At 39.5% G+C, this 27,013-nt stretch overlaps 1 protein-coding gene across 2 annotated transcripts in view; it reads right to left on the bottom strand.

The window, feature by feature from the left end:
- Positions 1 to 26,617, bottom strand: part of CCDC81 (coiled-coil domain containing 81) — a 39,692-nt gene extending 13,075 nt beyond the window's left edge. The window contains exons 1-10 of one of the 2 annotated variants that reach the window (XM_004385538.1): positions 26,539 to 26,617; positions 18,709 to 18,770; positions 16,734 to 16,890; positions 12,003 to 12,259; positions 9,261 to 9,340; positions 6,261 to 6,382; positions 4,501 to 4,624; positions 2,912 to 3,008; positions 2,283 to 2,429; positions 1,983 to 2,087 (exon numbers count right to left, since the gene is read on the bottom strand). In XM_004385538.1, the coding sequence (XP_004385595.1) occupies positions 1,983 to 2,087; positions 2,283 to 2,429; positions 2,912 to 3,008; positions 4,501 to 4,624; positions 6,261 to 6,382; positions 9,261 to 9,340; positions 12,003 to 12,259; positions 16,734 to 16,890; positions 18,709 to 18,770; positions 26,539 to 26,617 (1,230 nt within the window). The remainder of the gene's footprint in view (positions 1 to 1,982; positions 2,088 to 2,282; positions 2,430 to 2,911; positions 3,009 to 4,500; positions 4,625 to 6,260; positions 6,383 to 9,260; positions 9,341 to 12,002; positions 12,260 to 16,733; positions 16,891 to 18,708; positions 18,771 to 26,538) is intronic. The other variant, XM_023739811.1, reaches the window with a different exon arrangement.
- Between the last annotated feature and the right edge of the window lie 396 nt (positions 26,618 to 27,013).

The raw sequence follows: 27,013 nt of genomic DNA, 5'->3' as shown, positions 1-27,013 counted from the left end.
CTCTGAAACGTAATCATCAAGAAAGACAGGGACCCTATCTAACTTTAGCAAGCACTTGACTCCTGTCATAAAGATATGAGAAATCTGATTTTCCTTTGGATAAAGGCAATTAGCAAACACAAGTGGTTACCCCAATTACCAGCCAATTTAAGATGAACTATGTGTGACAAATGCTGCTGTCAAGTCCTCTTACATGAGATCATGCATATAATGGGTTGTATCTGCTTGGCTATACATGTGTGTCAGAGTAGAACTGTGCTCCATAGGGTTTTCAATATTTGATTTTTTGGAAGTAGATCACCAGGCCTTTCTTCCAAGGCACCTCTGGGTGGACTTGAATTTCCAACCTTTTGGTTAGCAGCCAAGCACATTATCATTTGCACCACCCAGGAACTCCTGGCTATATAAAAGGGTAAGATTTCTTTCTGACTTTACAATTTCTTTAGTGGATTGCCTGTGATGCTCATCACATCTGGCTCAATCCTTATGCAATATTAAAACTGCTTTCTTTTCTCGTCTACTTTTTTGGAGAGGTTTCCTGAGTTGGTAGGAGATTTGGTTTTAATTTTATTTCCCCAACAGAGGAAGAGAACGCAAGCAACAAATTTAATTGGGGAGGTATTGCAAAAGTTCAGTCTTATAATGTGGTTTGGACTAGGGTGGTAACATTGAAGATGAAGAGATGTGAACAGATACTAGATATATTTTGGAGGTTAAAACAAATAGATGTGCTTATCATTGGGTGTGGGGGAAGCAGAAAGAGAGGAATCTAGGTTGACTCCTAGGTTTGGGATTTGTTCAGTTGGATGGTCGGTAATGCCACTTACTAAAATGGGAAAACTGGAAGAAGAACAGGCTGGGGAGGAGAATCAAAAGTTCTGTTTTGGTCTCTTTAAGATGTCTACAGATATATTAAAGAGGGGATTCAAAGTGGGCAGTAATATATATAATCTGGAACTCAAAGGAGAGAGAGTTCATGCCTAAACCTCACTTCAAAAGAATCTCTCTCTTAAAAAAAAAAAAAAAAAAACCTCTCTCTTTCTCCTGCCCCTGCTGCCTGGAAAGCTCTTCCTCCATTCTCTTCTTTACCTAACTCCTGTTTACCAGAAAGTCTTTCTGTATCTCTGGTCTGAGTCAATTGACTCTCTTCTTTGCTCACATTGTGTCCTGTTCAAAGCTTTATCATAGCATTTATCATACTGCACTGTTTATCTGTGTGTCTGTCTCCCCCACTAGACTGAGACCTCTTTAGAAGAGGATTCTTGTCTTATCCATCCTTCTAGTCCTAGCCATCAGCACCAGAAAAAGTTCAATAAATTTTTGTTGATGAATAAAGAAAATGCATTTTATTAGATTTATGTCCAAAATGTCAGGCCACCTAGATAGTGGTGTAAGAGGAGAAAGATTCAGGCAGAATAAAGGTAGGCATATAATGGAGGAAAATGCTAAAATAAATGGTGAAGTAGGTGGCTCACCTTCATCTGAAAAAGGGCTTCTCAAACTTCAATGTGCACATAAATCACCTAGAGATCTTATTAAAATGCAGATTCCCATCTAAGAGTCTATGGTGGGGCCCTCGATTCTGCATTTCTAGCAAGCTCCCAGGGGATGCCAAGGCTGCAGGTCCACAAACCACACTTTCAAGGTTCTTCAGCTCCTCTCTTTAGATCACTGTTCTGTTGGGGCAGGGTTTTAGTATGCTGCCCTCCGCCCACCTGCCCCGGTTCCTGGTTGAGAATTACTATAAATAACAAGAGCTATGGTGACTAATAGGCTCTGTGCTGTGAATGTGAACGGTGGAGGCAAACACTAGACAGAAAACCCTTGCCTTAGAAGGAAGCTTCAACCCTACACAACCATACACAACCTACTTTTCAGTTCTGCCACTTAATAAAATGGCATAAATTGCAGTACAGGGAACAAATACAAATGCTCACAGATGGGGCAGTCATTAACAACAGAAATTTTCAAAATGCTCTTACATAAAACTCAGGTTTTTCATTCTTGTGGTTTCTTATAGCTTCAGCAACTCCAAGATTATAGGCAGCATTTTTCTGATTCTGTTCTCTAGTAGCCAGACTTTTCATCTATTGCCAAAAAAAAAAGGGGGGGTGTTTATTAATGGTGAAAACTTGGACATAACCTAAATTTTAGTCCAGCTAAGTAAATGACTAAATATGTTGTAGTACAGTCAAATGATAGAACATTTTAAACGGACATTGTATAATCATCACGTTCTGCTTTCTCACATTAAGCACTCTTTAATCACAGTGTTGGAATACCTGCTGTTTGAAGACAGCCTCCTGTTCTTTCAACAGCTGATACTGCTGTATGAGTCGTTCATCTTCTCTCTCTCTCCTTTTCCTCTCCTCACTATAGTACAATGGGGAGTTGCGCTGTGCTCGTTGCAGACATACATAGCACATTTCCTAAATCAAATTAATTGATTAATCAAATTAAAAATTAATTTAGGACAAATTAATTCTTACCTTTTACTTTTTTGCCTTCACATTCCCTCACCAGCTCTCCAAAGGCAGGATACCAAGAAATATACTTTATAAGAGGATGTAACCCATCTGTTGTCAATTTACAAACAATAATTATTAAAACTTAACAATTACCAAAACGAGATTTTGCAGAAGGGGCTGCACAAATATTCAGTATTTACTCAACTCTCACTTGATCAGAGTGTTTATAGCAACTGAAAATTAGAAACGGATTTCCCAATTCTACTTCTGTTAACTAGTAGATCTTGACTAGTAGACAAATTTATCACAGGTCGGTTTTGGGTCCCGAGTACTTGAGCCATACTCATATATTAAAATTAAGAAAGACGTCTTATTCCCAGAACTGTCTTTGAAAAACAGAAGTCAGAGGAAGATTCTGATTGGGTTTTGTTTGGATACTATACCTGTCCTGCCTTACTATGATCCTGACAAGCAGCAGGAGCTGGAGAAGTTTTGGACTTCATTTCATTGTCAGATTTAAGAAAACCTGAAGATGTTAAGCTGTAAGAACAATGCAATGCTAGTTAATGTTTAACGGTCTCACCTCCAGAACAACTGTAATTTTTAGAGGCCAGTATAAATATGAGAGAAAGAGAAATATCTCAGTGATTTCCTTCAGAGCAGCTGTATGCATAGGGATTAAGAACCTGTGCTTTGCATCAGATAAGCCTGGATTTGAACGCCAACTTTGTTACTTACAAGCTGACTGACATCAGACAAGCTGTATAATCTTGCAAAGTCTCAGTTACCAACTCTGAGAAATGGGGATAAAATTAATTTATTCATTCCACAAAAACATACTGAGTGCATACCATGTGCACACTAGGCACAGAAGATGTAGTAAAGAAAAAAACATGAGAAAAAAAAAGTCCCTACCTTCATGGAACTTTCATTCTGATTGGGAAAGATAGCCTATAAACAAGATAAATAAGTGAACTCTATAGTATGTTACATGGTGATAAATGTCATGTAGTGCTGAAGGAATAGGGTATTAAAGAGAGGCCAAGAAAGTTCTCACCAAAACGGTGACATTTGGGTGAATACCTGAAGGAAGTCAGAGAGCAAAAATATAGATATCTGATGGAAAAGGCACCCTGGCCAGAGTGAGTAAGTGCAAAGTCCTTGAGGTGAGAGCACGCCTGTGCGTTCAATCTGGCTGGAGGGAAATGAGTTAGGGGAGAACAGGAGAGAGGTTAGAGATCACACAGGAGTTTGCAGGCCATGATAAGGACTTTGGCTTTCTTTTTGCGTGAGATGGGAACGCACTGGAGGGTTCTGAGCAGAGGATGAGATCATCTGACTTACATTTTAGTAGGGTCATTCTGGCTGCAGTGTTGAGAATAAACTTAAGGAGGGCAATGTCAGGAGCAGAAAGAACAATTAGGAGACTAGTCCAATAATTCAGGAAAGAGAGTGGAGAGTGGTAGCAGTAGGGGTGGTGAGAAGTGGCTGGATTCTGGATCTACATCTAAGGTGGACTGGACATAATTTTCTGACTGGGTACAACTGCTTTTACCACTGGCCCACCACCAGCATGGAGTATGTTTTCAGCCACAATCCCCTGATCAAGGGTGGGAAGCACAGGTCCATTCTCTAGGCTGTACACAGGTTCTGGCCCCTTGCCAGAGACCAGGAAATGAGTCCATACCAGCTGTGGATATGGTTTCCAGAACTGCACAGGGGCTCAGGGCAAGAACTTTTAAATACTATTATAAAACAAGGTTTGTAGCTATACAATCCAGACATGAAAACTACATAACAGAAAGAGACACGCTCAGGAAAAACTTCTAACAAAACGAATTGTGATTTCTCTATGTCCAGCTCTCCTACTAGATTGTGGGCCTGGTTATCTCTATTATCCACATCATCTAGCACATGGAATATACTCAAGAATACTGGATGAATGAATGAATAGTTATTTAAACTCACTACATCAAGAAATGACTCAAAAATGTATTTATTAACTGCAACAGAAAAAATGTCAATGCATTACCTCTCAGGGGTCACATTCCTCCCACCACTCCCACTCCGCTCAAGCTTGTCCAGCAAGTTAACACTTGTCGCTTTGGCAGGAGAGATATCCTGTCTATCTCTAAGTCTTTTGGGTGACAGGATCTCTATAAAGAATGAATAGAAATCAGTTTCCTTTCAATGTTAACTGAGTTGTTTCTTCTTAATGCAGATAAATAAACTCTGATAATTTTACCTGGGAAAATTTTCACATAAGATAGACTCGTTTATCTTTAAATGATTATCCCTTGCCCTAATGAGGTTTAAAAATTTGTTTCTGCTGTATACTTATTATGTGCAAAGCACTGTGCTGCATACTTTAGAGGATACAAAGAAAAACGTCTTTGCCCTTAAAGACCTTTTAATATATACAACTGGAGGAGGAAATAAGATATAAACAATAATAGTGAGAACTTCCATATCTGAAGGTTTTATTATGTGCCAACATTGCTATACATTGTGTAAATACAACTCAGGACAATGATGCGAAAATGTCTAAATCCCAAATGAATGGTGCCATCTTTGAGGGTCTGACATGTTCTGAGGACAGAGAAGCGACTTTGGGAACGCAGGGATGAGAGAAGTTTTCCTGGAGGAAGCAAGATGTGAAAAGGTGAGTAGGATTGGGATAGACTGAAAGAAAAGGAAGAGCATTCCAGGCAAGAGAAAAAGAGTGAATAAAGGCATGGAGTGAAGGAAGGGTGAAGCATGTTAGAACATGCACAGATAATTCTGCCCAAAGAAGAAGTCTGTGTACGGGAACAGTAGAGATGAGGTCAGAGAGATGAAAGCATGTGAACGTTAGGCTAAAAGTCAATGTGAAATGTTTTGTGTGGCTCAGTTAGCATTTTTGTTTTTATATCAATTAGTTACCAACCTTTAACAGTCAACAGATTTCACATAAAACTCAGGATCTCTGCTTCTCTTGAAAAATCACAAGACCTGATGTCACTTGGTTCATATTTCCACAAATCAATAATCTACTAGAGAACAGTCTACAGGGTCCCTAGGACCCTTTCAAAAGGTTTTCAAGGGCCTAGGATTTTTTTCATCTACTTCAACCAAAACAACGTATTAAATGAAGACCATGATATGAGAATTCAGTTACCTTCTATTAAGCCAGACATCAAAGAGACTCAAAAAAATGTAAAACTGCCACTATTCATTTTTTGTAACAAATTATTTATGCTAACATGTAATGGAATTATTATTGTCTTTAAATGAATAAATGAATATTTGTAAATTTTCTCAGTCTTCATTTCAATATGAGAAATATCAATAGATATAACTACCATAAAGCAAAGTTCTTTGGGGTACTCCAGTGTAAAGGGGTCCAGAGACCCAAAGTTTGAGAAACACTGTGCTAGAGCAACAGCTGCTCCTCATAAGAGGGTACGCTCTCTCCACTTCACCACGGTCCCCTACACTCCTGTAGTCTTATATCCAGTCCACTTAACGCCGTTATGTTACCTGCCTGGACCCTGTAGACACCTGAGTTTTGGCTCTTGTAAGCAATGGGGAGCCATTGAAGAGTCATAGTCTAAGAGCTTGACAGTCACAGAGTCTAAGCATACAGTAGTTAAGAAGAGATATAGGATTTCAGGAACAAAACCTGTTAGAAGAAATCCAGTGATTATCATAAATCTAACTTTATTTATTTTGAACATACGAGTTGCTAAGCAATATGGCTGGGTTCATAAGCAGTAAAAAGTGACAGACTATACCCAGAAACTACTGGCCTACCTCTGATGCCTTCTTCTTTGTCTGACTGGTCTTTAACCTTGAACTTCCTTTCTCTATTCTCTCCATTTCCTTCTACAATGGTCTGTATAGATGTTTTGTTTTCTGTCTCCTTGAGATCAATCCTAGGAACAAGTCAAGATGTTTATTTACTGTACTGGACCTGAAGGGGTGACTGTGAACTCTCAGTTCCAGGAAGCAACTCAGCCAGCTCACTGATTCTGAAATAAGGCCCACTTCCCTCAAGGGCGGAGTCCCTGAGTGGTGAAAATGGTTACTGTGCACAGCTGCTAACCAAAAGTTTGGAGATGCAAGTCCACTCCGAGGGTCCCTAAGAAGAAGGACCTGGTGATCTATTTCTGAAAAATCAACCACTGAAAACCCTGTGGAGCACAGTTCTCTTCTGACACACATAGGGCGGCATAAAAAGAAGTCAACTCACACCAACTAGTTTCCATCAAGGAGCAAGTGCTTTGGTTTGCTAAGCACACGTTATGGGCTCACTCCTTTGAGGTTAAGTCTGGGAGCCACCGAAACCTTCCCTCCTCTAGTCTGTGGCCTCAAATCAACTTGTATATAGAGAAATTACTTTGAAGACCTGGATTTAAGGTTTTTACTTTAGTTTCAGTTTGATTTTTTTCTATGTCTTTTCTAGTTTTATAACCAGATGCCATGGGGGTGATATAGTGAAAGTTGATTCAAGTATGAAGGCTAGGACTCCCAAGGATTCACAACCTGGTAGAGACAGTATGCCCGAAAATAACTATTTCACTCTTCCCTCCTACTCCTCCCCATCTCCTCATCCTCTCCCAAGCAAAAGTGAGGGCCTTATAAAGGTAGATTGGGGCTGGCGGGCCCAACTGGTGTGTGTAGTTAGTAGGTTTTCTTTGTTCTCAGGAATAGGGTGCTGGGTTGGAGTAGGAGGGTACCTCCAGTAAATTCAGGGACCAAACTTTACATAAATAAAACTCCTACCATTGTTTCAAGTGTTTGAGTCCACATGTCCATTTCTAGGTGTTCTAACTTCCAGGATTCTTCATCTGTTCCTTAACCCACTGCAATTATTTGCCTCCTTGAATGCTTCAGCCAAAATGTATCAAATGGTATAACCAAATTTGCCCTCCATCCAAGACACAATCAAAATAAAATAATTTTGAAACTTTATTTATTTATTTATTTTAAATGAGTAAGGCAACATGATGCAATGGAAAGAACACTGGAACAGCCGAGAGACATGGTTTTATTTCTAGCTTGGTCACTCATTAGTTGTGTCACCATTTTATCTGCAAAATGAGGACTAGCGAATCTCTGAAGGTTTATTCTAGTTTTAGCACTGATATAGCTCAGGTATATGTTATACAGCTCTTCCAGAAGCGGGCTGTTCAAAACCAACAAACACAAGAGGATGCCACAGACTCAAAAAAGATGAGAAAATAATACTCTGGGAAGCTGACTGTTAGGCCCCAAACTTCCTCCACTTGAAATACACAGTTGTTAATGGCACAGCAATTAAGATGAAGAAGATGACTAAGAGCACACAATGAATGAGTGATGGCCAAACTGGAAATAAAACCCATGTCACCTGACTCCTATTCCAATACTCTTAATACTGTACCATGTTGTCTCACTCATTAAAAAAGTAATAATAATGAATTAAATTTAAAATGAATGTGCTAGCTCTATAAAACAGAGAAAATTATGATACAGATTTCATAGGGTTGTTAAGAAGATTAAATAGAATAATATTGAGAAGTGCTTAACAGAACCTGGCATCTAGTAAGTATTCCATAGACGATAGCCAGTAATATTATTATTATTATTATTACTGTTGTTGTTGCTATCATTATCACTATTATCATCATTGTCAGCAGCAGCCACCAGTAATATTCACTGTGCCCTCTCCTACTTTTTGTGCAATTCCACTATTCTTCGAGAGAAGGGTTTGGGATAAAGCCTGTTTCCTTATCCTACCTTGTTTTTTTAACATCTTCAGTGGTGAGAATCAAGGCTCCGACAGGAGGTGGGCTGGACTGCAAGAACAGGAAAAAGCTAGGACAGTGGAAGTGGTGGAAAGTAAACTCCAGCAGGTGAGAGAAATTTTACTAATATTGCAAGGACAAAAGGTTGATGGAAGGAGCACTGGTGGCACAATGGTTAAGGACTTGGCTGCTAACCAAAAGGTCCAAGGTTAGAGCCCACTAGTGGCTCCAAGAAAGAAAAGACCTAGTGATGTGCCCCCTAAAGATTCCCACCCACTGCCATCAAGTCGATTCTGACTCATACCAACCCTACAGGGCAGAGGAGAACTGACCCATAGGGTTTCCAAGGCTGTAAAATCTTTACAGAAGCAGACCGCCACATCTTTCTCCCAAGGAGCGGCTGGTGGGTTCAAACCTCAGACCTTTTGGTTAGCAGCTGAGTGCTTTAACCACTGCACCACCAGGGCTCTTTCCTATAAAGATTACAGCCTAGGAAACCCTATGGGGCATTCTACTCTGTCACATAGGGCCACTGTGAGTCGGAATTGACTCCATGGCACACGACAACAAGGTTGCTGGGAAGGAGCCCTGGTGGCGCAATGGTTAAGCGATTGGCTGCTAACTAGCTCCACAGGAGTAAGCCCTGGTGATCTACTCCCATAAAGACTGCAGTCTAAAAAACCCTATCAGCAGTTCTATTCTGTCAACACTGGATCACTATCAGTTGAAAATCGATTCGATGGTACCTAACAACAACAACAAGGTTGGTGAGAGGTGGTATCAGAATTTCCAGGGAGACAAGAATAGTTTAAAAACAAATGCTCTAAATGCCCGCTGTTTTTTAATTCAACACAGAGAGTGCATGCAATAAACTCTTCTTCCCTAGTGAATTGAGAGAGAGAGAAAAACTGCAGTAAAAGAAGCATAAGCTACAAAAGATCGAGTGAGAAACACTGCTGTATCAGAGCAATAGATGAACAAGGACAACCGATGCCTGGAGGAACCCACGGAGCAAAGCACTCACCTTGGAAATGCAAGCACGCTGCAGGGTCGCTTCCCAAGGTCGTCTCTGCTAGACAACACTGAGTCCACAGTGCCAGGCCTCTGGAAGACAGGGACAGTGAAAGGTTACACCTGGGTTGTGGTCCAGGACACAGACAAACTAGATGCTACAGGCTGTCTCAAAGGCAAAACTACCACTATATTTTTTTTTTTTTCCATGCTTAAAGTTCAGAACTTACACTCCAATGAGAAATGTCTCATTCCTCAAAGTAGTCACCCTAGTAGCTGCTTACTAATTCCATTGATCCTGCCTTTTCTCAAACCATTTCCTCTTTGGAAATTATCTTCAGAGTTCTCAACTTTTTTTAGATATCTTTAGGAGAGGACCGGACATATAGAAGCTATCAGGAAAATGAGCAAGCTAGCTAATTTCATCCTTGACCCAAATAATTCTAAAATTGAGTAGTTACAGGACAGCCTTCTAAGTTAGGTAGATTCAAGTTCAAATCCCCATACTGCTATTAGCCTCAGGCCCTGGCTATATGAGAATAATAATAGGATACAATTAATAGGATTTTTATGAGATACTGTATATAAGTGGCTAGCACATAGTAAGCACTCAACAAATGACAGCTACTATTACATTATATAAAAATCACATTATTCTATTATATTAGTATATAATAATAATATATATAAATTATTATTTTGGGACTAACGATTTGCCTCACAAATGGCTTTGAAGGGAACTCTCAGGAAGAAGTTTTAAAAATGTTTTGAGCAAAAGCAGCATCACTGAAATAAGCACATTATCTTCCCAAGAGGACTACTCTGTGGAGCGGTACTCAGGTTTACATTAGGGTATGTCTGGGGAAAAACAATCACTGTCACCACTTTACAGCAGCTTCCCAGAATGTGTTTTGTAGCTGTTAATGAGATATTAATGAGTATTGGATTTACATAAGGTTCTGTAATGAAATACATTTGGGCAGTTAAACGGCTTCTTAACAGACTTCCACAGATCCTTTAAAATGCTCATGTGCTTTGTGCCCCTGTCCATGAGGGTGATATAAGCAGCAGTGTTCAATCTTCTTTGGCCTCCAAAATCTCTTTCTTAGAATATCTCTCAGGATTAATTTGTTTGAAAAATGCTCTTTAAAAGTTCTGCCTTGGAGTGCAGCAGGCCAAGTAAAACACTATCTTCTCCTTTAGATACACATGAAGCTACAAAGGTCAGCAGTCTCCCTGGGGCTTAGAGATGGACCAGTCACTCTGGCCTTGCTTCTGGTTTTGCAAATCTTGCCTTGTGTTCTCACAGAAAAGAGAAAGTTATGCCTGTGTGTGTTTCCACTTTTCCACATACAGGGTTGGCATCCCCTTAGCAATCCTCTATGATGCCAGATTGTGTAGAAAACACCAACGGCCTCATTATGTACAACTCCATCTCCTAAATCCCCAACCTAGAGCTCCATGACAGGAGAAATGGATAGAATTAGACCTTATTCATAACTTTTCCATTTAGAAGTCAGGCACTTGCTCTATGGGACACAAAATTATACACCATTCCGTGACAATCCAATGCATTCATGTCAACGTTGTGAGCTCTCAAAGATATAACTAAGGCATATCAAGTGTTCAGTAAATCCTTGTTGACTGTTTCATTGCCTCCTTAAACCCTGCTATGTCCAACTTGGGAGTTACTGGTTAATGTAAAACGGTTTAGCGCTTGACTACTAGACAAAAGGCTGGTGGTTCAAACCCACCCAGAGGCGTTTCAGAAGACAGGCCTGCTGATCTGCTTCCAAAAGGTCAGAGCCTTGAAAACCTCATGGAGCAGTTCTACTGTGCACGCATGGGATTGGCATGAATTGGAAATGACTCAACAGCAACTAACAACAATATGTCCAACTTAGCATGAAGGTCACTCAAGTCCAGACCAGCTACTTAATGGTTAATAACAGTGTCAATTATGAAAGTTCTTCCACTACATGGTAAATTAAAAGCTAAAGATGGATTTCGGTAACTTGAATTAGATTTTTTTGGTAGACCTTCATTGAAATATAATAGTAGAAACAGCAAAAAAATGTGTGGTTAGGAAGTCTGGGCTTGAATCCCAGTTCTACCACTTCACACTCTGATTTCACGCTTCCCACATAAGCTCTCTGAGCCTCCACTTTTCTCATTTGTAAAATCAGGGTAATAATTTATAATGTTTTATAATGCCAAATTTATAATGTTTTGAGCCTCAAATGAAGTAATATAGATAAAACTTTGTAAACTATAACCCATCCATTGCCATCAAGTCAATTCCGACTCATAGTGACCCTAGAGGACAGAACAGAACTGCTCCATAGGATTTCCAAGGCTATAATCTTTACGGAAGCAGACTGCCACATCTTTCTCCTGCAGAGCAGCTGGTAGGTGCAAAGTGCTAACCTTTTGGTTGGCAGTCAAGTGCTTAACCACTGTGCAATGAGGGCTCCTTTTGTAAACTATAAGATACTATAAAATGTTCAGAATTATGATCCTTCTATGACTATTTATAGTCATCAGTAGTACTGACTCAAAACTTATTTTGAAGTTCTTTTTACCCTTCTAGAAACTCTTTTTTGTCTAAGAATCTATAAATAAGCACGTCCGTGCACTTGGGGAAACTGTCCTTTAAAATATGTAAACCTGAGTTTTTCTTAATGATGACACACCTAGAGCTTATTTACAGGTATAATTTGAGAGAAGGGTTAGGAAAAGAAAAACATTAATTTACATTTGTTAGGGCTTTCACCAAAGTCCCCTTTCCATCCATGGCACAAAGAAAGTCCTTATAAAATTTCATCTTCACTTTGCTGTTTCTGATCACAAGAACCCCAATTCCTTTGAATGTAAACTCCACATTTTGTTTGGTAGAAATGGATCGCGATAAAAAAAGCAACGTCTCCTTCACACATCCTTCCACTATATCCCTGTTAAATGGACCCTCCAGAGATATCATGACAAAATTAAGTGGAATAATTGGGATGTCACCTAGAAGAGAAAAAAAAAGTTGGGGTGGGGGAATGAAAGTGGATATTTACAATAAGGACAGATCAGATACACTCACAAATAATTATCTGATTGTCACTTAATACTCAAAAACAGAGCTGTTCATAAGAAGACTTATACTCACTGTAACATATGTTACACAAAATAACACAAATGGTAATTAACAGATATTAATCAGTACAATTTTCACTAAAAATATGTCTTATGTACCAAAAAATTAGTTTTCTAAGCAAGACTCTATACATACTTTCTGGTGTTCCCTTAGAGACGTAGTAATAACTAACCACTTCTCTTCAGCGGATTTTCTGAACTTTTCAGCCCCCTTATTTTTCAAGACATGCTGTAGCAATATTGCCTATCTCCTCCAATATCACAGCATTTTTAAACAATTACAAATATCTATGAATGTTGTTTTGAAAAGACTGTATTTTTCACTAGATGTTATCTTTCAAATGAAATTGGGTTTTATACAAGGGTATCAGAATGGATGACTTCCAGAATGCTTTTCCTTTCTAATGATTTCATGCATGAATTACACTGCAAAAGAATATGCTTATATCTAGCTTGAAGGAAGTATAGGCTCCATTCAACTAGAACAGAATGTAGGAGCTGTACAAGGTCTACAAGTCAGGAAAGGGGTAAATAGCAAAGAAGCTCAACATAAAAAATCCACAGAGAGACAATAAGTAAGTCCACAGATAAAGGAACAGGATAGAGAAAACACAAGAACATTTTAAACATTCATTTGCAAGCATGAATTGATAGCCTTTCAAATGTCCAATACTGTTGGAAGATGAGGGTTAGCAGTTCTACAAAACACAATCATCCCCTTACCAGCCCACTGTCTTCTGCATAATTTGACAGTGATTCTACACCACCTCCCTCCTCTTCATTTTTTAATAAATTTCTTAAAATAGATGGCTATATTCCCTGCCTCTGCATTCTTTCCTCCCATTCTCCCATTGCCGCTCTACAATCTGTCTACCGGTCCACTCATTGAAATAGGGACGCCATCATCTCATGATGGATAAGCCAATGGATACTTTGCAGATCTTGTTTCTCATAACTCTGTGTACCTTCTTCTGTCCATACCCTCTTTTCTGTTGTATGCATGGCCCCATTCTTCATTCTCCTATTTCCTCCTTGGTCTCCATTGCTGATTCCCTTCCTCTTCTGACTCCCTAAAGAAGCTGATTTTTCACAGGATTCTGTCCTTGTCTGTCTCTTCTTCTTACCTTATATTTTCTCTCTGGGCAATCATATCTATTGTAATGGTTTCAGTAACAATATGCTGGTGACTCTTCTACCTTGATCTCTAATCTCCTCCATCTCTCTCCTGAGCTCTGGAATCACTTTTACCTAGATATCCTTACGGGAATATCAAGCTCAATATGTCCTCCCAAAAAAAATCATTATTTTATCCCTCACCAGAATCTGCCTTTCTCCTTCATCCTTTATGTTAGTAGCATAGATGAGCAACTATCTATTATCCAATGAAGAAATCTAATCTACCTACCACTCTCAGTTGGTAACTGAATCCTGTCAGTTCTACATCTGATATGTCTCATGGACAGATGCCTTCATTTAAGTCTTTACCATTTTTTACCAAATGACTCTAATTGAAAGAGCTAGCTTCCTGAACTAAAAGCTAGACCAGTACAGACAACCCCTTGCTTAATTCCCTCCTCAATGCCTACAGGATGAATTTGAAAGCCCTTATCAGACCTTATAAGGACCCTCACAATTTGGCCTCTACCTACCACTTTTGCCTTACCTCCCTCTACTTGCCCCAATAATCAATATGCACTGACCACACAGAACTATCCCTTACTCCCTTAACAGCCTTCACTATTTTCCTTTTTCTAGACTTTGTTCATACTGTTCCTGAAGTATTTTCCCACAGCGTCCTATCATCCTTTAAGCTCTCCTGAAACTCTCAAAGCAAAGATAGGCAAGCTCTCCTCTGGGCTCCCATAGCATTTAATCCAGCTCCTGAGCAATGCTGCTTTTATAGCATTTAATCATGTCATATCATTTGCTTACACAGTAAATTCTCATTATTCATGGTAGCTATGTTCTATAAAGTTGCCACAAACACTGAATTAGCAAATACGGAACAATTCTCCTAGGGAAAATACAAGCCTAGGTTCCTGTGAGGCTCTGGTTACAACATTTTCATCAACTGATCAATACATAACCTTGTCTTATGTGTGTTTCTATTTAAAAGATACCTTATTTAATATATACTGTTGATTAATTCACAATGAATTCACAGCCAACAGCACTATAACTTACATTTGAATGAAGCTTATCTAACATATGTATTTTCTCTGTAAGGCAAATGACAACCTTCTTACGCTTACAAACACTAGAGAGCACTTCAGCACTATGGCTGGGGACCATTTTAACCAGCAAAATCACTAACAAAAAGCAAAAAAATGCAAAAGCATGGAACTAAACCCATTGCCATAGAGTCAATTCCAACTCATAGTGACCCTACAGGACAGAGTAGAACTGCCCCAAAGGGTTTCCAAGGGACCTGGCGGATTGAACTGCTGACCTTTTGGTTTGCAGCTGTAGCTCTTAGCCACTATGCCACTAGGGTTTCCATGGAACTAAACAGACCACAAAAAGGACACAGCTACAGAATGAGAGGTGAAATAAGAAGACTAAGGATGACCTTGCTTGACCTTAGCTGGGAATCTGCATATCAGGTGACTCATATTTTTCACCCCTCTGCACATGTCCTTGGATGACCACAAAAGCACCACAAATATTGATTTTGGGTTTACAAATAAATTTTAGGGAGTAGGCAAATTCAAAAATATGAAAAGTGAGAATTAACTGCATATTTAACTCCCATACTAGATTCTGAATTCTTCAAAAGCAACGACCATGTGTTACTAGTCTTTAAAAGCCACAAGCTAGCAGAGTGCCTGGACACAAGAGGATCAGTGTAATGTTAGATTGTTGTTGTTATGTGCCGTTGACTCACAGCAACCCTATATGATAGAGTAGAACTGCTCCGTAGGGTTTCCTAGGCTGCAATCTTTACTGAAGCAGATCGCCAGGTCTTTTCTCCCATGGAGTGGCTGGTGGGTTCGAACCACCGATCTTTCGGTTAGCAGCCGAGCGCTTAACTATTGCACCAGGGCCCCATAATGTTTGATTTTAGTTACCTAGTTATCTAATAATGAAGAATCATAGCCCCATAGTTAAACTGTAGATAAAACTGTTCTTGTGAACTAATTCAGTCATATATGTTTAATTTTGAAATTTCCTTACCCTGTAAAAAAAATTAACTGTATATATAAACTACTTTTGTAAGCTACACTGCAAGACCTAAGATGAAAAATATGCTCTAATTCTAAGGTACAAATGTGTTTGGGGAAAAGCTGGCTTTATTTTCATTTCCTTCAGTAGGTTTTTGATAAATTATGATATTATATTTCTTCTGTCATAAAACGCTAGGTAAAAATGGTTGAAAATTTCTATTAAATTCACCATAATGAATATATGCATAATGAATTCTAAGTACAGTTTGTTGATATTTGTTTTTCTAATACATCCTTTTTATCATGGAAATTTACTCTAAAAATTAATTTTCAGGAAAGTTAACTTAAAGGCAAGTTAGAGCCTTTTCGCCTGCTGGCATTAGGGTGGACTGTCTCTCTTCATCAAGGTATGAGTCTGATGCAGGGGGAGAGAATAAGGAAGGTCAAAAAGAATACAACCAGGCATCAGGAAGTAAGCCCTCAAAGGCATCTCAGTAACCAATGCAGATATCACAAAATGCACCTACTAAAGCTGGGATGTGAGTGTCCTTCATCAGGGATTAAGTCTGTTTATCATTAAATCTCAAGCACCTGGAACAGGCCTGACATATAGTTGGCCCTCACTAAACGTATGCGGAAGGAAGGAGTGAGGGAGGGAGGGAGGGAGGTTGGTTTGAGGGTATGAGAAAGATATACAAGGTATTCATTAAGTCTTTACGGAGTTTTTAAACTTCTAACTTTTAAATTTTAATAATTTAGACTATATATGTGATAGAAATATACTGAATGATCTTTTTCACAGTTGATACTGATTGTAATTCTCCCAAACAGGTACCCTAGCTAACATTTTTTGCTTTATAACCACTTTTAGTTTCTTAGGACCTGAAATATGAATTAAGTATATTATAACTCTGTGATGTGGCTTTTCTGTGAATTTGCCTTGATATCATATCAGGTCTTCTCATAAGTTACCGAGGTTGAAAAATGACCTACAGGGAGACTCCGTATTATTTTCCTCAGTCCCTCACCTCAGCAGCTGCCTCTGACAAAGGTACCCAGTGAAAAGTGATAGCCTCAAATCAGAAACTTAATAAAGCAGCACTTGGCCAAGCTTTGCCCTTTCATCTTCATCCCCAGGCCAGTAATCTTCAGTGAAAGTTTTAAATCTTAAAGCGATTTACCAGGAGTATGTACTTTGTTTTGTTTGAGTCCATGGAGCTGTACTAACTTCTCCGCCACGATAAATATGGGCCTTTGAATTAGAAGAAATTTGTTGTTTCCCACCTCAAGCTTTTGTCTTGTGAAAGTGAAAATTCCAAGTCCTGGAATCTGAACCCCCTGAAAGGAAAAAGAGGAGGAAAAAAAAATAACAGAGTTCACTGAAGGGGTGAAGAAAAATGATCCTTTGCATAATTATCCAAAGAATGTGATGAGAATTAGGCTTAGGTCTTCAAAATTCAATGATCTCTATGATCCCTTAAAGCTATAACATTTTATGATTCTAAGCTTTTGATAAATTTAGTATACAATGTAATGCATCAGAAAATACCAACCCACAATGCTCATGTCATTAGAAGGCTATAGAGAAATAAGAAAACTTATAGGGATGCCATAGCTTCTCTTAATCTATATCTGTATCTTAGGTTTACTATTAGAGGGAGAGAATTTAAAAGGGCATGAGACTCTTTGCTTTCTTGTTCCTTCTTTTAGATTGTATGTCTCTGACTTACAATCAGGCGCCCCAGCATCCCAGGCATATGCTACAGTGTGGTGGTCTTGGCTAATGAGTAGAAGCAAATGCTTTTGGCTCTCACATTGGTTCTCCATCTCCCTGGAGACATTCTACATCAAGGGTTACAAACTCAAATGCCTACAGGGGCCAAAAAAGAATAGAAGGGAGTGAGACAGCCCATAGACGAATGTAATGGCTAGAGGGTACATGCCCCATCTACAAGGGAGAGCCTACTGTCAGCTCCAGTTACGTGTCACCACACAGGAATGGAAGACCAGTCTTGTTAGATCTGCTGATTCTTCAAGAAAAGGCAGAAAAAATCCGAAATTTTATACAAAAACGTTCCCAATTTTAAGTGGTAAATACTAATTCAAATTCTCAGGCCAAACAAAACAAGTTTGGAGGATGAATTCCACCCAAGGGCTATCATATTGGGTCCTCTGGTAGGGTATAAAAGTTCCACAAACTCCCAGCTTCCTCCAGTCTCCTCCCAAACTCTCTCTCTAGTTCTATGGCATCGCAACCCAAAACTTGACAGGAGGAAATAGGTCATCCTGGACTTGTTTCCCATTTTTGACAGGTTGAGTTTAGTCCCTGACTGTCTTCTTATATTCCAATTAAAATCCATTCCCTGCAATGAAACAAGACAAGGAGCATTATATCCTTCTAGAGCCATACCTGAAACTATCCGACTGCAGATAAACAGAACTCCTCTAGTTCCTCTATATATACTCAGGCTGATCAACACTACTTTCCATGTCACTAGAAGAATAAAACTTACAAATTCATTACTTAACTCTTTCATGCTCGGCAGTACATATAGCAACCATGAAGTTTTTCAGCCTCTGGGGTTTATTGGGAAGCTGGTACACTACTGACAGTGCATGCTGCTGCAAGGCAGGGGCCTTTATGATAGTTTGAAGCCAAAGAAACAGGCATGTGCTACAAACTACTGAGGTGTCCGAATTTTTGGTAGGAAAAATAGAAATTTTGAAAATATTTATTTGTTACACATATGTACCAATAGACCTCAGTGGGGACAGTGGGGTATAACTAGTGGTACTTCATATATACCACTAAACACTTAGGGTAGGCTTGTGGGAGGGGGCAAGAAAAAAAATCCACAGTACCTACCAAAAATTCAGACACACTCAATGATTCAGCATGCTTCCATTAATGAAAACACATGGTATCAACAAAAAATTCAAAGCAGAAAATATTTGGGTCACCAAAGGATTACAGATAAAATCTGTGTTTGTTAAATCTGCTATCCCTAAGTCCTAAGTGTGAGCATCATAAAATCACAGGGCTGAAAGTTAAACTGGATGGCTCTGAAGTCTATTTTCTGCTCCCAGCAAAACTATACAAGACTATGGAAGAAATATCCTTTGGATTCCTACACTAAAATTAAAGTATAATCCTACCTTGTGCAGAGTTAACTGCCGTTCCACAAATTCTGCCACATTCCCCCAAATCATAGAGACTTCTGAAATTCAAAGAAAACCAAAAATAATTTAATTTATATAAGCACCTATGTGATATATTAGGTTCTAATAAATAAAAACGTAAATATGAAATGCAGACTTAAATGACAGTAATTTCCACTGTAAAATAAATACTGTTATCTAGTATAAACAGAGTTTAAAACATGGTTTAAAATCAGGAAAGTGTGCATCAGGGTTGTATCACTTCACCATACCTATTCAATCTGTGTGCTGAGCAAATAATCCAAGAAGCTGGACTTTATGACGAAGAATGCAGCATCAGGATTGGAGGAAAATTAATTAACAACCTGCGATTTGCAGATAATACAACCTTGCTTGCTGAAAGTGAAGAGTACTTGAAGTACTTACTGATGAAAATCAAAGACTACAGCCTTCAGTATGTATTATACCTCAACATAAAGAAAACAAAAATCCTCACAACTGGACCAATAAGCAACATCATGATAAACAAAGAAAAGATTGAAGTTGTCAAGGATTTCATTTTACTTGGATCCACAGTTAACACCCACGGAAGCAGCAGTCAAGAAATCAAACGATGTACTGCATTGGGCAAATCTGCTGCAAAAGACCTCTTTAAAAAGCAAAGATGTCACCTTGAAGACTAAAATGTGCCTGACCCAAGCCACGGTATTTTCAATAGCCTCATATGCATGCGAACGTTGGACAATAAATAAGGAAGACCAAAGGAGAATTGATGCCTTTGAATTATAGTGTTGGTGGAGAATACTGAATATACCATGAACTGCCAGAACAAACAAATTTGTCTTAGAAGAAGTACTGCCAGAACATTTCTTAGAAACGAGGACAGTAAGACTTTGTCTCACATACTTTGGACATGTTATCAGGAGGGACCAGTCCCTGGAGAAAGACATCATTCTTGGTAAAGTAGAGGGACAGTGAAAAAGAAGAGGACACTCAACGAGATGGACTGACACAGTGGATGCCACAAAGCACCCCAACATAGCAATGATTGTGAGGATGGCGCAGGACAGAGCAGTGTTTCATTCTATTGAACACAGGGTTGCTATGAATCAGAACTGATTTGAAGGCACCTAACAACAACAGTATAAACAGAAAATAAAGTCATTCTCAAAAGTTAATTTTCCTGGAAACTGAAGCTTACCTCTTTATGTTCCAAAGATGTTACTAAAAATAGTAAAAATTAAAAATAGATTAATACTGTTTTCAAAGGAAATATTTTTAAAAATATATTACATTTCTCTTTAGTCTGTAAACAGAGAAAAACAATATAATCTAGTCTCTTCTTAATCACTCATTCAGCAAGCATTTATTGTCTACTCTGTGCCACGTAATTAACATTCACTACTGTAACAATGGCATGAAGACGGCATGTGACCTCCTTTAACTTCACAAGAGAAAGAGAATCGAGATCAACAGCCCAAGGCTGATTCCAATGAGGCAGAAGTCAGACATGCCTCCTCTCTCCACCATCTTTTCCAATTCTGACACCAACCATCCCTGCCTTGGCACTCTCTACTTCTCTGCTGGGTTCGATAATTCATTGTAATGGTCACACAGAACTCAGACAATACTCACAATTATGGGGCCTATTAGGGAAGTAACAGGTTACAATTCAGGCTCAGGAACACACAGGATACAGTTCTTCCATCAGGACAGCGTCTTTTCAGTTGTGCTCACAGGCACATCTCTCTCTGGCCCTAGGCCTCTGCCCTACTCAGGCAAGTGTTACAAAGCTCTTTTAGCCCCTGCCAATAAGTCCCCGGAGGCACCCCAGGCACTCAGCTTTCTTGCCTCATGGGCCAGAAAGCCCACTGTGAGGTCTCCTGCTGGTGTCTCCTGCCACTGCTTCTTGAGCTCGAGCTCTCTCTGTCTCCTGGTTCCAGGAGCTTCTCAGTGCAGGGATCCTGGGCCCAAAGGATGCGCTCTCCATTCCTGTCTATTCTTCCTTGGTGGTGGTGGGATTTTCTCTCTCCTGCCTCTGAGATGGCTCCTTTTAAGCCCAGTGGGATGGCAATACTGACCAATCCCCTTGCAATCCCTATCTGCACAGTCCTGCCCAATCACCTGGGTGGGAGCTACAAGACCATGGCGAGAAAGGCCACACAAAAGTGATTCATTGCACCACACTATTTTACCATACTATAACACAGGTAAGAGCCCTGGTGGCACAGTGGTTAAGAGTTGGGCTGCCAACCAAAAGGTCAGTAGTTCGAATTCACCAGCTGCTCCTTGGAAACCCTATGGGGGCAGCTCTACTCTGTCCTATAGGGTTGATATGAGTAGGAATCGACTTGACGGCAACGGGTTTGGGTTTTTGGTTTATAACACAGGAATAAGGCCAAGGGCCTTTGAGGTGTGAAAAGATTGTTTGTCTATACATTAAATGGCCCCACACTTCTCTTTTTGCTAAATTCTTGAAACTGCTTCTCATTCTCATTTTTCACTGTTAAACAATCTGCTATCACTCTTGTCCTCTGTTAATTCTCTGCAGTCTCCCCTCATTCCTAATTCACTGTTTCTGATCTGATATGTTCTTGATATCATAAATGTACTAATATTATATTTAAAATAATGAATTTTTAAAACATACCCTTGGGTTTATTTTGAATTAGTGTATCAACTTTTCACTGTCTACTTTGACCAATCAGAGGTTTTCTGTGTTTATCTCCTTGTTCTGAGCTATGTTCCAAAAAACTGCGGCAGCAGAATAAGTAGCTGCCGTTAACCAAAATGTTAATGTGTGATATGAACGTATACTGTAGGTGTGACTAATATTTTTAAACACAGAAAATTATGCCTGTGTTGACATCTCTGTCCTCAAACTAATTGTGTGTTACTGAAGATGTTCTCCAACTAGGAGTGCTTTACAAATTAAAAGATTGTTGAATTTTAATTTTCAAAATAAAAGATCAACAACAGTGATGTTTACCAGATTGCCACTTTAGGACACAGATGCAGTCAGTGACAAAAGATCAATGTGTCCCTCACTTTGGAAACTGCTGGCTTAACTGGTATAACTTCTTTTTCTAACGGATTAAATCACTAACTAAATCAGGGGCTTGCAATCTTTTAGTTACGGTATATAAAAACGAAACCAAACCCAGTGTGGTCAAGTTGATTCTGACTCATAGCGACACTACAGGACAAAGTAGAACTGCCTTACAGGGTTTCCAATGAGCAGCTGGTAGCTCTGAACTGCTGACGTTTTGGTTAGCAGCTGAACTCTTAACCACTGTGCCATCAGGGCTCCATGGTATATAAGAATCATAAATACGTTTATTAATATGCTGGGGAAGGGGCAGTTTTGGCAGATGAGAAGTAGCAGTGGCTCTCACCAGCATCTGGAAACAAGTTTGGTGATGGAAACTCATTCACCCACCATAAGCATGAGTGCCCAGATCCTGCCCTTCACTCTATAAATCATGGTGTACAGTTTACTACAGTCAGGTGTTTCCCCTACTTTGCCTCATCTTACTGCATTCTCCACTGCCTCCCCCACCCCCACAGCCAAAAGAATTATACTGCTGCTAAGAACTAAGAAGGTCTTTCAACAAATCTCACTTGTATATTGAACTAAAAATTTTCAGCATGACCAAGGGTCATTAATTTACTAATAATTCAGAATCTCAATACCCACATTTACATGGGCACTTTTCAAAGAGTTTTAAGTAAAGACTGTTAAGTTTGTATGACTCCAAGTCTTTCACCTAGACTTATGATATGCAGCTCAGATTTCACGAAAAAAATCTGCCCCAAAGAGGAAATGATTTAATTAGTGCCAGGAGAAACTGTATAGCTTGTAACCAAATCCTAGTGAAAAGACTTGACTGAGCTTAATTGTAAATTTGAGAATCATCTTTCTTCATTTGGATGATACGCTCAAGCACATGGTGTTGTTTTGTTCTACAAAATCTGATCAATTAATTATTATTAATTAATGATTATTCCAAACTGAAATTTGCTATTTCTCACTGAAGAAAAAGAAAAGCAGGCATATAATTCCCCTTAGGAAACTTTAGAGCCCTGAATTCAATTGGAAAAGATTTGGGCATTTTACACATTTTGATTTCTAATTTTGATTAGTCTGGCATCCCAAAGTGTCAGAGAGATAACTCTGGTTTCTCTTCATATCACATAAATCTTTTGCCTTTTACCAAAGCATAAAAGAGAGGCTATTCTACCTTTCAAAATAAAAATAATTTTAACCAGCTGCCATCGAGTTGACTCCGACTCATGCCGACCTCTTTGCGTCAGAGTAGAACTGTGTTCCATAGGATTTTCAATGGCTGACTTTTCGTAAGTAAATCACTAGGCTTTTTTCGAAGGCACCTCTGGATGGACTCAAACCTCCAACCTTTCAGTTAGCAGCCGAGCATGTTAACCATTTGCACCACCCAGGGACTCCAAAAATAAATTTAATCTACTCTAAAAAAAAAACAAATCAAAGTTTATGCTGTTTTCATATTTTAATGAAAGCTGAGGTTACTTATTTATTGTTTGTTTATTCATCTATCCACTCATTCATTCATTCATTTATTTACCAAACACCAAAACATCAAGAACCACTATTATAAAGAAATAATCCCGGGACATACCTTCTATATTCAGTACAAATTCCATTTGATTTCATATTCTAAACATTTGCTACACTGAAAACCATATTTTGAAACACAATGCCAAGTAGCAGGAATACAGTATCTTATATATGATCATTATAATGAAGAACTAAGGTGGTTCAGTAGTTAAGAGATTGTCTGCTAACCAAAAGGTCAGCAGTTTGAATCCACCAACTCCTCCTTGGAAACCCGATGCGGCAGTTCTACCCTGTCCTATAGGGTTGCTATGAGTAAGAAGTGACTCAACAGCAATGGGTTGATATCGTTTGGTAAGTGCTCGTTATACAAATTATAGAATAAATATGCTTAAAATAGACATTGATATAAAAAATAAAAGGTTCTCTGCTTTTATGAAACATATTTTCTAAAACTATAACACTGATATACCAGCAGAGCAGAATATTAAGGGTGATTTGAACAAAGAAACATATTCCCAGAGTACAATATAATAAAAAGAGCAGTGTGCTGCATGTCGGAAGACCTGTGGCCCCCTGCCTCTAAGAATTATTAGCTACATAGCCTTCTACGGGTTACTCAGTTCCCGTTTATAAAAAGATGATGGACTTTCTAAGCACTATAATTGCATAATATTAAACTTTGGTAAAACATAAGAAAGCATCAGGACTTAACATATACAATGATGAAGAATTAATGTATGTGTTTTGCTGAGGTTTGGAGTTTATCCTTATCCCTTTTACAATGGGTCATTTGTGAGAGCTGATAAAATAGTAATTTGGATTCTGCTTCTGTCACTCAACCAATAAAGCTCTTGCCAAAGTCACCAATGATTTCCTTGTCAATAAATTCAATGGGCACATTTAGTTCTCATCTCTTCTGACCCCTCAGTCATATCTGACACTATGCACCACTCCCTTCTCTCTTAAACACCTCTTCTTTTGGCTTTTAGGACACTATTCTCCTAGATTATCGTCCTACCTCTCTGGTCATTTCTTCTCAGTCTCCTTCTCAGGCTTATCCTCCTCAGCCCAGTCATTAGATGTTGGAGTTCTTCAATGAGTTCTAGGATACCTTCTGTTTTAACTCTACACTCTCTGTTAGGCAGTCACATTCATGCCCAGAGCTTTAATTATCACCTATATGCAGCTGACTCTCAAATGTTTATTTACAAGCCCAGACTTCCCCTTTGAGGTTCTGAACCTGTGTATCCAACTGCCTACTTGGATATCTCACAAACGCTTTTCAACTTGTCTAAAACCAGGATCTACCATCCTTTAATTCTTGTCCTTTATCCAGGGTTTCTCTCTCAATGAATGGTATATCATCATCCATTCAATTATATAAGCCAGGAACTTAGGAGTCATCCTTGAGATTTCTCTTCTCCCTCACCCCTTCCCGCTGCCCCATATCCAGTCCATCACCATAATCTGTGGATTTTATTCCAAATAGCCCTTCAGTCTGTCCATTTCTCCCCATTTCTACTGCTACAAATTTAGACCAATAAAGCCTTAATATAACTTAAAAGGCTTTGCACAACCTGACCCCTCCCTTTTCTCCTGCCTCATTTAGACCCTCCCAGTAACTACAGAGCAGCGGCCTTCTTTCAATTTCTCAATCATACCATGCTCCCTCCCACCACAGAACTTCTGCACTTGCCATTTCCTCTGCCAAGAACACTCTCACCTCCTCACCATACCCCGCCTTTTTTCCATTTCACCTACTAAACTGGAATTCCATTCTTCACATCTCAGCTCAACTCATCCCTTCTTCAGCCAATCTTGACAAACATACCTATCCTCAACCCCTATTAAATGTTGTCAGGGAAAAGGGACAGTCATAACAGGGCACTGAGTTTCTGTTAAGAGTGGTGGAGCAGTTTGGAAACAGCTAGTGGTGATAGATGCACAACATGATGAAAAAAAAAACACATGGGAAAAAAAAGTTGCAGGAAAGGGGGAGCCATCGCTTAGGGGCACTGAGTTTCTGTTAAGGGTGATGGAAAAATTTGGAAATGGATAGTGATGATGGTTGTACAACATGAACCTAATTAATGTCACTGAATTGTACACATAAAAAATGTTGAAATGGCAAATATTTTGTTTTTTTTTTAATCACAGTTTTTAAAAAGTTTCCATTGTACCATATACCTCCTCCTTGGTAGCACTTACCACAAATATAATTTTACATTTATTTGTGTGATCATTTGATTAATGTGTATATTCCTCCACTAGATTGTAAATCTCAAGGATTTTCTCACCATCAGTTCTCTAGTCCCTAGCACATAGCAGGTTCTCAGTATTATTTTAATGAATAAATTATTTATAAATACAGCAATTATTTTTTAATCCATACAACTATTATGTTTAGTGCTTCTTTCAGAATTATTTTGAAAAGGAAAAAATAAAAGTAATGCTGGGAAAGGAAAAGAAGAGGCATTCACTTCTACTTATTTTGCCTTCTAAAATCATTTGGTGAAAGCCTAAATTACAACGGCTTAGTAAGAATAATAGCTTCCATTTCTTGAGCACTTTCCTTCCCAAGGATTCTACAGCTTGCAGGCAGACCTCAGCATCACTTTGGGGTGATTCTTTTAAGAAGCTATGCTAAAACAGACTGAGGGTCTTACTAGGAACCAGGCCTAGCAAGTTTTCTATGACAAGCTACCAGGTCCTTTTCCAAACACTTCCAAACAGTATCTTTTTATGATCATCTCACTCTTAACACAACCACAAGATGTCATGGTCAGAAAAGCAGCCATGTCTTTACATGAACTCTGAGAAGGAGCTATATGGGGTTCCTGTAAAACAGCTTTTCTTTGGGGCTGTTTCTCTGGATAGGCACAAGGGTTTCTGATCCATCCCCGTGGGAAGGAGGGGGCTAGCTATCATTTATTGAGCTGCAATTTGTTCTAGTCCCTGAGCTAAATCCTGAACATGCACTATCTCATTTAATCAAAACCTTCAACTGGCCCCTTTCCCTCATTAAAGCAGCCAATAAAGAAACCGTCCCTCTAAGGGCATTCAACGTGGGCCTGGAGTAATTACTAGCTGGTTGTCAAGGCAGCCACTCCAGGCCAGTCCTGAGCCAGGGAATATGGAAGCAGGACTTCTGCCTCACCTCCCAAGCAGGTGAAGTTTCAGACCACGGTTCCCCGCAGCCCCAGTCCCAGGGGCCCCCAACCCATGTCGCTTACCCTCTTGGGTCAGCGAGGGCAGCGTGGGCAGCATCTGCCTGCCCAGCTCCTGCAGGGCGGGGTCGATATTGTCCAACATCTCCAGTCCCCAATGGGCTCCAGCAGCTGCTAGGCTCCGCGACTACCGGCCTCTGTACTGGGTCCTCGATGGGTGTCTTTTCTTCCTTCCTTATATGAAATTGGTACAAAAGTGATTTTCCCTCCCTCCAGGTCCCTCTCCCCGTTAGCTTTGCGTGTGCCTTAAAAATAAAAATTACAAAAGTCTTGATTTCTTTCTTAAATAAATGTTCTTTCTCGCCCTCCCTCCACCCTGCTCTGGCTCTTGGACGGCTCCCGCCAATATAGTTGTCCTGATAGCGGCCCGGCCTCTGAGTCAGAGGGTGCAAGTGCAGCCCCTCCAGACCTGGCAGAGGCCCCGCGGGTCAAGTGGAAGCAGGGTGGGCGGGAGATACCAAGAGGGGAGGAGGGCAAAGGG

The sequence above is a fragment of the Trichechus manatus genome, unplaced genomic scaffold (genome assembly GCF_000243295.1).
Source record: "Trichechus manatus latirostris isolate Lorelei unplaced genomic scaffold, TriManLat1.0 scaffold00140, whole genome shotgun sequence".
Lineage (NCBI taxonomy): Eukaryota > Metazoa > Chordata > Mammalia > Sirenia > Trichechidae > Trichechus > Trichechus manatus.
Note: the sequence above shows the minus strand (reverse complement) of the source record. Positions and strands in the feature narration are given on the sequence as shown.